The 15,428-nt window shown below is 33.8% G+C and overlaps 1 protein-coding gene and 1 non-coding gene across 2 annotated transcripts; one reads left to right on the top strand and one right to left on the bottom strand.

Annotated features, from left to right (window-relative positions):
* The first annotated feature begins 724 nt into the window (after nt 1-724).
* Nucleotides 725-795, top strand: TRNAG-GCC. The gene has a single exon. It is a non-coding gene; the product is annotated as a tRNA-Gly (tRNA).
* A 5,143-nt stretch (nt 796-5,938) lies between these two features.
* LOC122062525 (60S ribosomal protein L10) lies at nt 5,939-9,938 on the bottom strand. Its single transcript, XM_042626167.1, has 4 exons — nt 9,786-9,938; nt 7,361-7,862; nt 6,408-6,489; nt 5,939-6,202 (listed from the first exon to the last, which is right to left on the bottom strand). Exons 1-4 carry the CDS (start codon nt 9,793-9,795, stop codon nt 6,134-6,136), a joined length of 663 nt encoding a protein of 220 aa, XP_042482101.1. The 5' UTR covers nt 9,796-9,938; the 3' UTR covers nt 5,939-6,133.
* Between the last annotated feature and the right edge of the window lie 5,490 nt (nt 9,939-15,428).

Consider the following 15,428-nt stretch of genomic DNA (forward strand, 5'->3'; position numbering starts at 1 on the left):
CACCAATACACTATTGATACGTACTGATACTCTATGAAAAATATAAAATCAAGATGAAATATACGTTTAGGTATGTATCAGTACGTATCGGTGAGTATTTGTATGTATCGATCGGTACATATCGATGAGTATCAGTACGTATCGGTGAGTATCGGTATGTACCGATACAGTGCGCTACGGTCATATAATTGCCAAGATGAGTATTTTTTTTAGAAAACACGAATTTTTGAGGGGTTTTTGTTCCAAAGTTGCTGCCAGTCATATTTCTCTCTAACTAAAGTGGAAATCAAGATTGAGAACAATGATTTTACATTTATGGGACAACTACAAAATCTTGAATTCTTAGTGTGATACCCTCAATTTAGTGTTTATGTATAATACATGTTATCAATAGTTTTTTTTAACAGAATTTTTATGCAAAAGTGTTTAAAAAGGTGTTTCATATCCATTTATGTGTGTATCTTAGCGTATCTCCAATACGATACGATACCCTCTTATACTTATCTTAATTTTGATCGACCGATATGACGATCGATACCGATACTTTAATCCTTGGTTACAACACATGTTGATCACAATTTGTTAGTAAGCTGGTGCTAGTTTCTACAATAAATTGCAATCGGTATACCTTTAGTGGTGTCGTCCAACTTTATATGGAGATGGATTGAATGATGTGTTAATTAAAATGTATCTATTATAACTTATTGAAACGTTTTTCATAACAGCACCAGTGGTCTAGTGGTAGAATAGTACCCTGCCACGGTACAGACCCGGGTTCGATTCCCGGCTGGTGCATTATTTTTTATTTTCTCTCAAAATTCACCTTTGAAAGAGAGTCTTTTTGTTTTGGGCTGCCTCTCTGGCGCTTTAGACTTTTTTTCCTCATTTATGGTAAAAGTCCAACCAAGGGAATTTTTTTTTTTTTTTACATTCGATAGGACTGCCCAATGGGACTTTACTCACACATGCAAGAGGGGAGGGGGATTATGTGTGACAGGAGTTGATCCCTATACCACAAGCATGGAACCTGCTCTACCAGGCAGAGGCTACAATCAGTGCGCTATGCATTAGATTCATATAAGCTTGTGAAATAGGCCCAAATATATACCAAATGATAAATTTAGATGGGGCCCAAAGTTTTGTTTACAGGTAAACTCTAAGGTCCCTGATCACATGTAACACTTCAAAGTTCTAATTGAATAGTGTTTAACTATTTATCATGTGACGAAATAGAGCTTTGAAAACTTAGGACTATGAAAGTGTATTATAATGTTTCAACAGTTGCATGCCAATGCATGGGAAAGTAGTTGATTGAATCAGACTTTGAAATTTGATATATAATTAGTCCAAACCATGTGTTGTATTTATTCATCAATCCACATGGCACAATGAGAAAGGCCTGTAGGAGCTACTTTGATAAACTTATCAAGTGGGTTGTAAGAATGAATTCTCCCGTTTAACATATAGTTATATCGGAACACATTCTTTGTCCGGGGGTGCGCTACACCTGAACTCAGGGGGTGTGAAATGACCTTGGCATCCTTCATGGACAATGCTTGTGTATGTGCTTTCATTGGCTAGGTGTAGGGCCATGCTCTTGAACAAACACCATTTTCCCTTTTTCCATTCACATGGGACAGGTTGAAAGACCCATGTATTTGCTACGTTCCAAATTTTGTGGACCTATTATCCAATGTTCAGTTCAGTATCTATTACTTTGAAATGTTTCACATCAATCCACTTTCTTCACATGGAGATCAGAAATGATGAGAAGGAGAAAAGGACCCTACCTGCTTGTATGTCTCTTTGCCTAGACACAATCGAGCATGAAAAGATGGTGTTGCCCCATGCCTTCACGTGGCCTCCCATCGACCTATATGCTGAGACAATGGCCGCACAAGTAGATAGAGTCCTCTTGCCCTTATGAAAATTTTGACGACATTTCATCTTTCTTTTAAGTTAATAGAAAGAAAGAAAAAAAAAAAGTGGAAAAACTTTTTGGCACTTTTAGGGTATTTCATCTCAACTGTCATAAAATCAAATCATTAAGATCCTAATGTAGTGGTCATAGAAGGAGATAGAGTTTGAAACTTGACATCTGTTTAATCCATGAAAATCCCTCATCCAACAGTCAGTTTGAAAAAATATTCCCTCTTCGAATGCTTATAAAGGTCTCTCACTATTAACCGTGCAGGTCTTTTGCCCAATTAATTATTATAGAAAAGATTCTTTAGACTATTGCAATAAAGAATGGTTTGAAAATAATGTATCAGTAATATAATTTGTGTTATTTTTATCATCTTTGTTTCTTTGCTATGATAGGCATTCATAATTTATCTATTTATCACCTATAGAAATAACAATTCATTTAAAAAAAAAAACCATAATTCCAATCTCATACATATTGTACTTGTAGTTATTGAAAGAATAAAATTGTGAAGTAGATTAATGGTATTATTAAATTAGTTAATAAAATAAAATTATAAAAAAAAAAAGGCCATGCATATTAGATAACTCTCAAACAAGCAATGAATATTGCATAGCTTTAACAAATCATAAATTAAAAAAAAAAAAAAATTAACAATTACCGTTGAGATTAATAATTCTCATCATAGTGGATACCATAATGTTTGTAGAAAGAATCAAGTTAAGAGTAAGAAACATATTGAAATCGAATGTTTATAGATGTTGATAATTGCTTGGTTATCTAAACTTTTGTATGATTAGTCTTGTTTGCTTTGTTTATTGAAATGGCTGCTACAGTCACACCATTCCCTGGGTACTTTTCTATAGTATTAATCATACAATCCATTTTGTGATAGATCTTCTGTCAGCTTAGTCAATGATTCAAAGACTGTCTTCTTCGAATCCGTATGCAGCATCTTAGATACATCTCTCCAAATGAGAGGAGAAATATAAAGCATTTGAGATGATAGCTGAACATCCGGAGAGTGGTAATGGAATTGCCTAGACTTGATGTCCATTTAAGAACCAACAAATGACAAAACAAAACCAGGTCCAAGGAGAAACTTCTCTTACCTCCAAATCCATCGTATTGAAAAAAAAAAGAGGAAGTACAACTGTTGAATGCCTATTAAAAAGGTTGATGTGCACTTGCTTGTGATCATGCCTTTCATGAGCATTTCAAGTTCTGATTGACATAAATCTTATTCATTACATTAATTTCTACTACACAATGAAATTGTAGAGAGCTTATGTAGTTCATCTTCTTAGTGGTCTTAGTTGGATTTATTTGTACAATATATGCATCCATCATTCAATAGTTCATGTAGAACTTCCCTACTACCTAGTGATACTTATCTGTAAGTTCATTTTCTTGTGAATTTTTACTTGTTCTGGGCATCCAATTTCTTCTTGCATTGCACTGGAAGCAATTAAACTAAACATATATGCTTGTGCTAAATATTTTCTTAAACTTCTTTAGGAATGAATATTGTTCCTGAATAATGTTTGTAATTAGAACTGCCTAGGAAACAAAGGAAATGAAGAATTGATATAACTCTTCTGTCTTAGAAAGTTCTAAAATTAGAATTTTAGTTTCTCATTCTTGTATAGTTTGAATTTTTGTGCAAGAGTATTCATGCTGGAATTTCTATTTAGGAATACTGGGAGATTCTCCAAGTTTACATTGCACAATATATAAATAGTAATATTTCTAACAATGTCACTTTGATGCTTATATGGCAAGGAAGTCAAAATAGCAAGGAGTTTGTGGAGAAGAAAAAATAGGGTTGAGAGTTGTGGTATGAATGCTCTCCAAGGATATGAGCTTTACTTGCAAGGTTTCAAGATATAGAGATACTTTTGCTCCATCTAACTAGGTGTAGAACACTGAAAAATAGTGTCAATCATTTGAGGAGAAAAAAATTAAATTTTGGAAAATAGTTGAAGTATAGATATTATTGCATTGTCATTCTAAATACTAAAACTGAAGTATTTTTTGTTGGAAGCAAGGTAAAATTTAGTAGTTATATTTGGTAAGATTCTGAGCTATTTCCACAATTATTATTAGTAATGAAATAGAAAAAAATTCATTTGTTTTTTTTTTTAACTTCTCATTACAAAAAGTTACATCCAATTAGAGGCACTCCTTAAAATATTTTCATCCACTCTCTAAACACATAATATGTATTGGTGTTCTTTTCTAGTGTCCTGTAAGACCGGACTATTTGTGCACATGCTTACCATTAGGGATGAAGCAAGGCTGAGTTGAGCCCGACTTCTTAAAGCCTTAGTTCAACCCTAGGTCCCTAAAATTCAACTCAGGCCCAACCCAACCTTGTTGCGTTTCATTCTTAGGCTCAGTCCTACCAGGCTCATGCCAACCCAACCCAACCCTATTGGACCTTAATTAGATCAGATTAGCCCTAATTGACCATGATTCTTGCTAAGGTCGGGCTAACATTTGATTGACCCTATTTTTTCCTTGTGTCCTATGCATTAAAAATAAAAAACAAAAACAAAAAAAGAATCATTAATAGATCAAATGATCAATACACAATTAAAATTATGAAGTGCAACACAGTGATAGATATTCAAGACACCTAACCATATGAATCAACAATCCAAATTCCATTATTCATAATAAAAGGATAGGATGATAGTCCTAAATTATATTACATAAATCATTGTTAAAATCAAGACCGGGTTGGGTCAAGCCGGACTAGACCTAGACCTTAACCCAAGCCCAACCCAACCCTACCCTAACCTAAGGTTAGTGTTTTTCAACACTAACCCGTCCTTAGGGTCGGAAATCTTAACCCAAGCCTTGTTCAAACTTACTGCAGACCAAGGCAACTTCAGCCACGATGGCTTTCACTCTGACAAGCAAATTCATAAATAGTTTGAGGAAACTCTCGGCAAATTGAAAAAAATTAGGAAATTTTGAAAGAAAAAATCATATCAACTATTTGCATTCTTAAGGACACTGTAAATAACTCCTACATATTTGAAGAAAAATAATCTAACCCAAAAGTTCAGCAATACAAAAGTTGAATGAAGATTAAAAAAATTGATAAATATTTAATACCTCAATAAATATTTTCAATTTTTTTTGGTAATTCCACCTGTCTTTGACAACTTTTCCCCTCCCCCACCCCCACTAAAAAAAAATAATGATCAAGTTAAACACACAATTTTCATATTCCGAGTTATTTACCAACCAAATGAAATCATCTTTTAGCACGCTTCTCACTTCAGTGTTTGCTTCAAACATATGTAACTTTTGTCACCCCTCATTTCCTAATATTGTTCGAAAACACCAAATGAAGCAAGCCCCTTTAAACCTTTATACCATAATATTAAGAGGTACACCGAACACTAGTCACGTTGGCAGGTAGTGTTTATATGCCTATTATCTTATAACAATCCAATATGAAACATATAACAGTTACAAGACGGCCAAAAATAACTACCAAGTAAACCCTGAGATCTCCTGCTCAAATGTCAAAGTTAACCAAAATAGCCAAAATAGGATTGGCCAAGAAAAAAATAAAAAAAGCATATCCAATGCACAAGTCTCCCACTAATGTAAGATCTGGAAAGAGTTAAAATGACTAATGACCGCAGCCTTGCCTCCGCAAAGGAGTATTTTCATTTCCATTCAGCTTTTGACAAGCAGTCATTGCTTCTCACATGCAGCTGCATCTTGCTTAACAATCTGAGAAATCCCCGTGAACTGCTTCAAGTAGCATCAATGGGTGGAACATGTTTTAAAATAAACTCACCATAGTGGGGAGCATCTCAAAGTTGCAGCCACTGAAAAAAGAAATCTAGAAAAGGCTTCTACAGCAATGTCTTCTTTCCAAACAACTATCAAATTATATATTATAGGCTTCTGGGAAGGCAATTCAATAAAAATCATATCCATGGTACCCCATGAACAGTGGCTGAACAGAAAACATGCAGACTGTAACCCTTTGAATCCAGAATGAAACCTTTGCAGGGATCATGCATTAATTCATAGTAAAAGTTACACCAACTTAGAATTGTATTGTAAAACCAAACCAAAACAAAAAATCCACTACATGATATTTCGAACTTTGTGACAACCACAATGAACCGAATGACTTTGATTTAGATGTCCCAGTAAAACTAAATCAAGGAAAATATATCAAACAACAGCTGATATAAAAGCTCTCCCAGGATTGCGTCGTGCCAAAGGTCCATGGCAACCAAGAAGCTGCATACACATTACAAAATGAAGCTTGTAAGAATTCCTACATTTACAAGTAAAATCAAGGAAATCAAGGGGTACAAAATTGTGTTATACATTAAAACAACCAACACTATTCCACAGTACAAAATGGGGGACATAATCATTACAGCAGTAAGATGCTTAGCATTCAATACTAAGGAGTAATGAGGCTCATAAGCAGAAAACAGACCTTGGCATTGACACCATCCGGCATAATTCTGTTCTCGGACTTCCATTTCAGATAATCAGTACGACTGAACTTGGTAAATCCCCTGAAAATGGAGTGAAGGAGAGTGAATGTGAGTTATGGTAACCTTGTAAGATTGGTTAATCAAAAGTCCTCATTCCAAACCAACTAGATCAAATGAACATTGTTGTCAAAACTGTATATAATGATAGGGCTGGAGTTGATTATGAAAGAATTATTCCTTCCATATTTACACTTGGGAGGGGAGGGGGAACCTTTCATACAGAAAGCATCATCTGTGAACATTAGATTGATTTTAAGGAGGGTTTTCTCTTTCGGTCTTTCACAAGGACTTGAGATTGGACCAACAGCACACAATATTGATGAAGAGCTAAGACCCAGACTCAATATAAAGGGTACAACATGATGGTGCCCCCTTAATAAGATCCTCTCACAAACCAACATTCATGATAACGCATGGTTTGCTGAAATAGTAAATAATAGCATAGCAAAAGGAAAAAATTTCCATTGGGTAATTGACCATGTTGGATGATAGTGGCAATCTAACAGTTCTTGTAATTTCCTATAGCGAATTTTCATGATTATTTATAGTAAATGAATACACAGAAGAATCATTGTATGAAATCAGAAGTCAAAACAGTGCTCTAGTATATGCCATCATTTTCAAGAATCAAAAGCATCCATAAATCATACCATGAGGGAATGTGTAGGATAGTCACAGCATTCATAGATCATACCATGAAAGACTATGTAGGATGGCCACATACACCATCTGGTGTTGGGTCCTTACCAAAGAATAAAATTGGGGAGTCTAATTTAACGTGTAATAACCTTCCCACACTTGGCATTGACTGTGCATGAGAACAAGGGTCTGGGATTTCAAGACCCTCATTAAAACCTGAGTCACATATAGTAGAAACACCAAATATACATACCACTTCCTGCTAACAATAATCTTTTGGCGACCAGGGAACTTGAACTTGGCACGTCGGAGGGCCTCCTGTGCATGAATGCTGTTGTTGTCCTTGCAGCGGACGGATAGAAGGACCTGACCAATGCTCACTCTTGCGCAAGTTCCTTGTGGCTTCCCAAAAGCACCCCTCATACCAGTCTGGAGCCTATCAGCTCCAGCACATGAAAGCATCTTGTTGATCCTCAGAACATGGAAAGGGTGCACCCTAACCCTCAAATGGAACGCATCCTTCCCAGCAAACTTTGTCATGTATTTGTTACAAGCAATCCGAGCAGCCTCAAGAGCCTCACTTGAGACATTCTCCTTCTCCCAACTCACCAAGTGGACACAGAAAGGGAACTCGTCCACTCCTTTCTTTTTCATCCCCACATCATAAATCCTAATCTTTGGATCAGGGACACCACGGCAGTACCGTGATTTAGGATATGGCTTGTTCTTGATTTGCCGATAGCACCTTGCAGGTCCTGCATTTGCAAAGATTAAGTTTGTCAACCACACATCAAATGATCATCACGAAGAAACAGACGCAACTAAATTTAGTTCTAACAAGTTGATAAAGATGGGCTCGAAGGGGGAAAAAACTAATTGGAATGACCAAAACTGATGACAAATATAAGAGGAGGTTTACATAAATCTCCATGATAATATAAACAGAAAAGAGCAGTAAACAAGTTCTGGAAAAGGTTTACATAAATCTCCAATGAATTATTGCACATTAAGCGAAATAGTTGAATTAATGATCTAACTTTTAGTATTACCTGAAGTCAGCTCATTAACCAGACTCATCATGACATCAAAAGAAATACAATCATACACTTCTATTTTCAGGTATATCACTACATCCGGGTAAAAATATATTCTGGACAGCATTCATGGAGAACAGCCATGTTATGATGGTTAAAACTCCACAAAATGCTCATATCAACCTTCAAATGGTATTAAATCCCGGATCATAGGGGCTTCTCGCCTCAATTTAGAATGTAGTGGATCTCCAACAATAGATAATGAATGAATAAAGGGATGTGGTCAAGATGCCAACGACTACGCTATTTCCTGATCAAAGTATCAAGAGATTCTTCATTTTCTTGAGTAGCTTCTGCTATTAACTGAAAACATTTAATAATTTCTTGTTCGAAACTGGGTTATAGATCTTTTCAAATTGTTCACTCAAGAGTGTTTATATAAAATGATCACTCCAATTCTACACATCCATTAAATACACTAGGCCCATATTCAAGTTGAAGGATTTTCCTGATAAACTAACCTTTCAGCCCCTTTTCCTGCCAATACAGGGAAGAAGTTTATCCACTGACCCAACAACATATTGATCTCTCATGTCAACAGCTTGAAATAAGGCAGTTCACACATAGTAAAACATGCCCCATTTGACTAGCATAACAATCATTAGTCCAGATGCTATCACCAACTCATCCACTCCATCATTACAAACTCATGTAACCAAATTTATAAAAAACTGCATATATACCTAACCACCACTGCACCAAAGGAAACACCTGCTAAGTCAAGACATACAACAACAAAGCTTTATCCCAACTAAATGGGGTCAGTCACACGAATCCTTGCTCACCAACAAATATCTCTATTTGAAGCCATACGTGAGGCACAAGCTATGCTTGTCTCTCCTCAACACTTCTCCTATGGTTATTTTAGGCACTCCTCCAAACAGGAGTATCCCCCACTATATTCCTTTCTTTATTTAAGATTCATCCCATATATCTAAAATAATCACTACATGAGAAACCCCCTCTTAACTATTCCACCCTGACACCAATTATTTGCCGTAGTCCGGCCGAAGGCCGAGATACATATTGTTAGCCAAAAAAAAAAACACCTGCACAAATCCTACTCGAGAGAGGGGGAGGATTTACGTAGAAAACCCCGTCAACCGACTAGCCATTAGTCCCTACTGAACAAACCAAACATGACTATGAAAAGAGGGAAATGGATTCTACGCTAGAATCTACACACAAAATCCAGGGACACGCTAAAACAAATGAACACAAACTCCTGATCAGATTTTATCTATGAAACAACGCAGACAGACAAATACAAAGAACTAAGCATAATTAACAAACAAAATAACAATTTTAATCGAAAAAGGGATCCAAAAACTCATAAATTGTACAGATCTCTCCGATTAGCTCTCCTATTCAGAAAACAAGTTATCAAATCACTATATGGATAAACTCAATGATCAAATCCGAAGCGAGAAGAAATGAATCTATAAACCAATCACAACCATATAATATGGAACCGTATAAATGCACAAAAGGCCTCGCATCCTCTCGTGTGCCACCAGAAGAAGACGAATACAACGCAAGAAGAATTGACACAGAAAGAGACGCAAAAGTAAAAGAGTTGCTTACTTCTCCCCATTGCGAAATCTTCAGAACCTCTAGGGTTTCCTTTGACGGTAACGAATAGATAAGAGAGACGAAACACAAAACCCTAAGCTCCAAGGGTGTATTGTTTATATAGTGGGAGCCGAATGAGGACGGTCCAAATAATCGCCTAAAAATGGATTTCTGGAAAACGATTTTTTTAGCATACAAAAAAAACAAAACAAACAAACCTCAAATTCTCAAACCGGTAGAGGCCCGCAAACCCGCGTTTCTTTAGGCTAAAGTTACACGCTTCTCACATTTACGCATGGGCGTGCGTCATGGACTCGTGGGTCTCTAAATCTCCATAGTCCATCGTAGGCTATGATCCGGGCCACCCGGCTCCTCTCCTTAGTGTCTATCGTTCAAGTTTTACCCACAGCTATTTGGGCGAGCAACAATTGGTGAGGTGATGATTCAACCATTCTTGCACCTCATTCTCCGAACCTATGTCTGTGCTTCATTCTTTGCACATTTCTTAAATCGTTGGATCATCATCTCGCCATGTATCTATCGACCTGGCAATAAGTCTAAAGGAGAGGAGCCGACTCCCAATATGGGTGTTGCCGATACGATTATCGATACTTAAATGTATTTGTTGTATTGAGTAGTAACGGACTAATACAGGATCGAAAATCCATTTTTCATTAAAAGAAACCATACCATATCGGCTAATCTATATCACTCAAGTATCAGTATCAATCAAACCGATCTAAGAAAAAGTCGAGAAGTTAAAAAAGGGTATCTTGAACAATTGCAATAATTGGGTTCATTGATATTCGTGATATAGTAGATGCTATCACAAATAAATTCATACTCAATTCAATGGAATTTTTTTAATCATAAAGGAGATCAAAATTTCGCATATGAGGAGTTATTTCTTCATAAGTCGGGCATTTTTGGCCCACCAAGCGAAATCAATAGTTTCTTAATCATGACCAGCTAAAGCTAAAGTCATTAGGCTGCCAAAATATACCTTGTGACCGCTTCTAAATGATGTTTAATATCATATCAATAAAGTGGCAGCCTTACGCGAGTAGAAATTGATCCATATGATCAAAATTATATACTCTAAATATAGGTCTTCTTTAGACAAACAATGAAGAACATACAAAAGCTTTAGAATATTATTTTCGAGCACTAGAATAAAACATATTCTTACAACAAGCCTTTAATAATATGGCCGTATATATGGCTGATCCAATTTGATCATGGGCAATCAGATGATGTTTAAATTTTGTGGCTAAAAGAGTCCCCTACTTCATGTCAAGTTTCAATCCAAATAAAATTAACGAGAAAACAAAAAACAAAATATTAAAAAATATTGGTATTTTTATTGAAATATTAAGAAATAGAATTCATTTACATGCATCTATTGCCATATGGCATGACAAATGAGATTCAAATTTTGTGAACAAATAGATAGACACTAAGTCACTACACATGATCAAGTTTCAACAGGAGTTTGTCAAGTTGTAAAATAAATCCTTTAAAATTTTCAAATAATATAGATAATATAGGGATTATTGAGAAAGTGAAAAAAAATACTACTGAGCTATATATAATTGGATTTGTAGCTGGAATTTGATAAATGGTCAATTTGGATCATTTCTTAAATATCCAACGACCAAAAGGCCATATACATTTCTATGTGACAAAATTAGCATGTGAAGCCGGTATTCTTATGTGTTTTGCATAGATTAGAAAATATAGAAATATATAAAAAATATATATGAATGTGATCATTTTCATTCCGTTGTAAAAATCTCTTAAGGCAAGATTTTTCTTATTTGACAATTTTACTTTTTGCATTTTATACACTAAAAAATAAAAAATAAAAATAAAAGATAGCCTAATATTATCTTACAATAATATTTTCTGTTTTTGTACATAGTACTAAAAAGAACCAATGAAATCTAGACATCAGATGGCACATTGTGTACATAAAAAAATGTGCATAGACTAGTAAGAGGAAGCCTATAAACAAAAAGTATTTGACTGAATTTAAATTTTACTTTGACATAGATCAATCAAAGCCATTTCATACACAAATATATATTCTTTGAAATTGCACCATCACCTTTTCACATTGAACAACTAGGTGCACAATTTGGAATATCCCTATATATTACATTTGAAACAAAAAAATTATCTAAATAATATCATAGAAGATTTTTTTCCCAAAAAATAATAAATAAATAATCGTAATTCGATCAAATTTCTTCCATTTTGCTTCCAGAATCATTATCAATATAATTAAACTATAAAAATCATTGTTCTTGATTTTGTTTACTAAAAAAAAAAAATACTCTGTTTTACTTTTCTTCTTCTTCTAGTGGTGCTTCTATTCTCTTCCTTCCTCCCCACCCTGTCTTGGCATATAAGCAAAAACTAGAAGATAGACAATTGTTGAATTATGCTTATAGCTTAACCCCCATAAATTATTTGAGACGCTAATTAACAACTCTAAAGCATAAATGAGTAAAGACTATCCATTCACAAGTCCTAAGGTTCTACAAGTCATTATTCCTTGCCATTAATATGAAAAATCGATGGTTATCGAGAATTGTGAATTTATTTCAAAGAAGAACAAGTTTAGTCATTTATGGGAAATGTAAATATTTTAGAAAGCAATTATATACTCTCTCTCTATTTCTCAACAAATTGTAGACATTTTTTTTCTTGGTTAGGAAATCCATTTGCATCCAATATTAAGATTTGTGTAGTTATAAGCATATTGAGAAGAGGGAGAGAGAACCATGTGCATTTACTTCAATGGGTGAAGAATACAAATATGATAATGAATTTGGGTGCAGCTTAGTTCTTAAAAAACTTAAGTCATTTGTAATTATAGCATTAAGTGATTTTTTCCTTGAAAATCTTAAAAATTATTTCATAATTTACCATATAAGGTACAAATTATATATAATATTATTATTATAACATATATAGCTGCTTTAATTTGTAGAAAATATTTGGGTAGCCAATATTGGACGTTGGTTATTAATCCTAAAATATTGAAATTTGATATGATTTTAGATAATAAAATCTTCGGCCCCCAACCCCCATACAAGAAAGAAGGTCATCAATTAAAAACTTTAGTCTTTCTCCAAAATCTCATAACCTTATTATAATATTTTGAGTAAATTAAACATAATTTATCGATCTATTTCATCATATCATAGTTAATAGTATAAAGACCATGCATACACTAGTATAAAGAAAATGCATGGGAACTATGAGAATTCAAAAACTAAAATAAAATGAAAGATAATAAATGTACCGTGAGATATCCATAGAAGTAATACTATTTACTTGTAAGCGAATGAGAAGAATACGTGAAAAAAATGATAAAATAAATCGAAATAAAAGTAAGAATATTAATAACATTATAAAAAAATAAATATAATTTTTTTATATAAACTTAGTTTTTTGCTTCAAATGGAATCCTTAATACTTTAAAAGGTTGAACATTATTATTAAATAAATTTAATGAATTCATATGAAAGTTCTAGAAATCGAAGTATTGGTATGAGCCTACTATAAGAAAGAATGAAATAGTTTTGCAATATAGGTTTAAAATTTAAATGTGAAAAAAAAAATCCTTAATTAAGAAATATATTAAGTAGTGGAGGAAGCTAGAGTGTGTGATTAGTTATAAAACTAATGAAGAAAGAATTATATAAATATATATATATATATATATATTTATTTAATTACCTTATCAATGAGGAGAGGGTGATTATTATAAAACTAATATACAAGAAAAATTATAATGCTAAACTAATCAATGAAAATTGGGCATTTCAAAATTTTCGCTTTTAGTTTACCACCTAAAAAATATGTGCTCATCATTGGAGGCGAAAAGCATTGGGTAGCCTAGGGTCTTGAAGTACAATGATACCAAGTCGCATAAAAAATCTCTATGCATACTCACTAACATACTATTCATTTTTAGAATAAGGTATTGCTCTCATGGTCTTAATTATTAAATTATAACATTATTTTCCTTTTATTCTTCATACTTCACTTCATATAGAAACTTCATATTCAAACCCACAACTTCTATTTGTTTGTAAGAAGATAATATCACATTACACAATAGCTATCATAGAAGACTGAACAAATGAAAACTAAAATTGTAATACACAGTTGAATGACTAATTTTTATTATTTTTTATCTGTCCCTTGATGGATCACAGGCTTCACACAATTATACCCTTAGTTGATGGGGTAGTACTCTCTGGGACATAAACATAAAATTAAAAGCATAAGAGCACTAATTGGCTTTCTATGTTTTTGGCTGTTTATGTTTACAAGATCAAATCAATAGTGGTTGACAATCACTTTCATAAAGATTTTTAAGAAAAAATGAACCAAAACCTTCAATTATATAATATAAATTTTGTAGCCAATTCTTCTACATTTTATTAAGATAATGTTGACCTTTATCCAAGGCACTTGGATTTCATACCGTATTGTAATTTCTAACTAAATTTGAGTACAAAAATAACTACCAACCTACCTCTTGTATTTGTTCTTTCATTTAATGATACGAGCAAACAAGCCTAAAGTGGTCCATTTCATCATTTTCTTTGTTGATGCAAGGAATTAGGATTTATGACCACTTAAAGATATATATCAATCTCCATGAAGAATCAATGAAGCATTTGTACAAATAGAGAGATATGTATCATGTCTGAGGAAGGAGACAAGATGGTGGCATTATTCAGAATTCAAGAATCCAACCTCCTCTTTCAATGGCCTTACCAAAATAGTACGGTATTTGCACTACTACCATTATGTCATATCTATACTTTTCACATAAAAAGTTGGGAGTTCTCAATTCTTCATATCTTGAAATATGAAAGTGCATAGTATAGACTTTAAGACCACTGTTAAGAATAGATTGAGAGAAATTCAACCTGAGTATAAACTAATTGCTTCATATCATATTACAATATATATTGGATAAGAACTAATAATAAAATAAATGAATATAAGCACATATCTACATAAGAATAACACAAATAATCATAAAAAATTATATAAAATAAGTAATTGAATCACATAAAAGAGCAGTGAATGAACCATATACCATAATTGTTTAAAACCCTAGATAGTACGAAAGCATGAAATCAAGAGAAACAGAGAATAGATACCTGAATCTGAGGTGAAGATAGTCGATGACTGATGATTTGGGCTGAGGAGTAGCTCTTCTCTGTGCGAAAAAGAGCAGGACTGTCTTGAAAAGAAAAAAAAAATCAATGAACCGAGGATTTAGATGGAAGAAAACCAAACGCAGATGAAGGTCGCATGAATGTGTAAAAACCCTAGAGAAATACTAGCGTTCAATTCAGGGTGGAGGCGGATCTAATCTCTTCCCTCTATATGCGAAGAACAAGGTAACTGCTTAGAAAAAAAAAAAGGAGAACCGAGGATGAAGAACATGGAAGAGAGTAGAAGAGAAGAAGAAGAAAGAGAAGAGGATGGATGTTACCTGCTTTATGTGATTTCAATGGAGATGATGCACTTCTCTTCTCTCCTCTCTGTGTGCAAAACTGTGAGAGAGCTAGGCAGAGTTGTAATTTTATCAAGAACAATTTTATCTAAATAGTATTTTTTTTT

The sequence above is a fragment of the Macadamia integrifolia genome, unplaced genomic scaffold (genome assembly GCF_013358625.1).
Source record: "Macadamia integrifolia cultivar HAES 741 unplaced genomic scaffold, SCU_Mint_v3 scaffold1062, whole genome shotgun sequence".
Taxonomy (NCBI): Eukaryota; Viridiplantae; Streptophyta; class Magnoliopsida; order Proteales; family Proteaceae; genus Macadamia; species Macadamia integrifolia.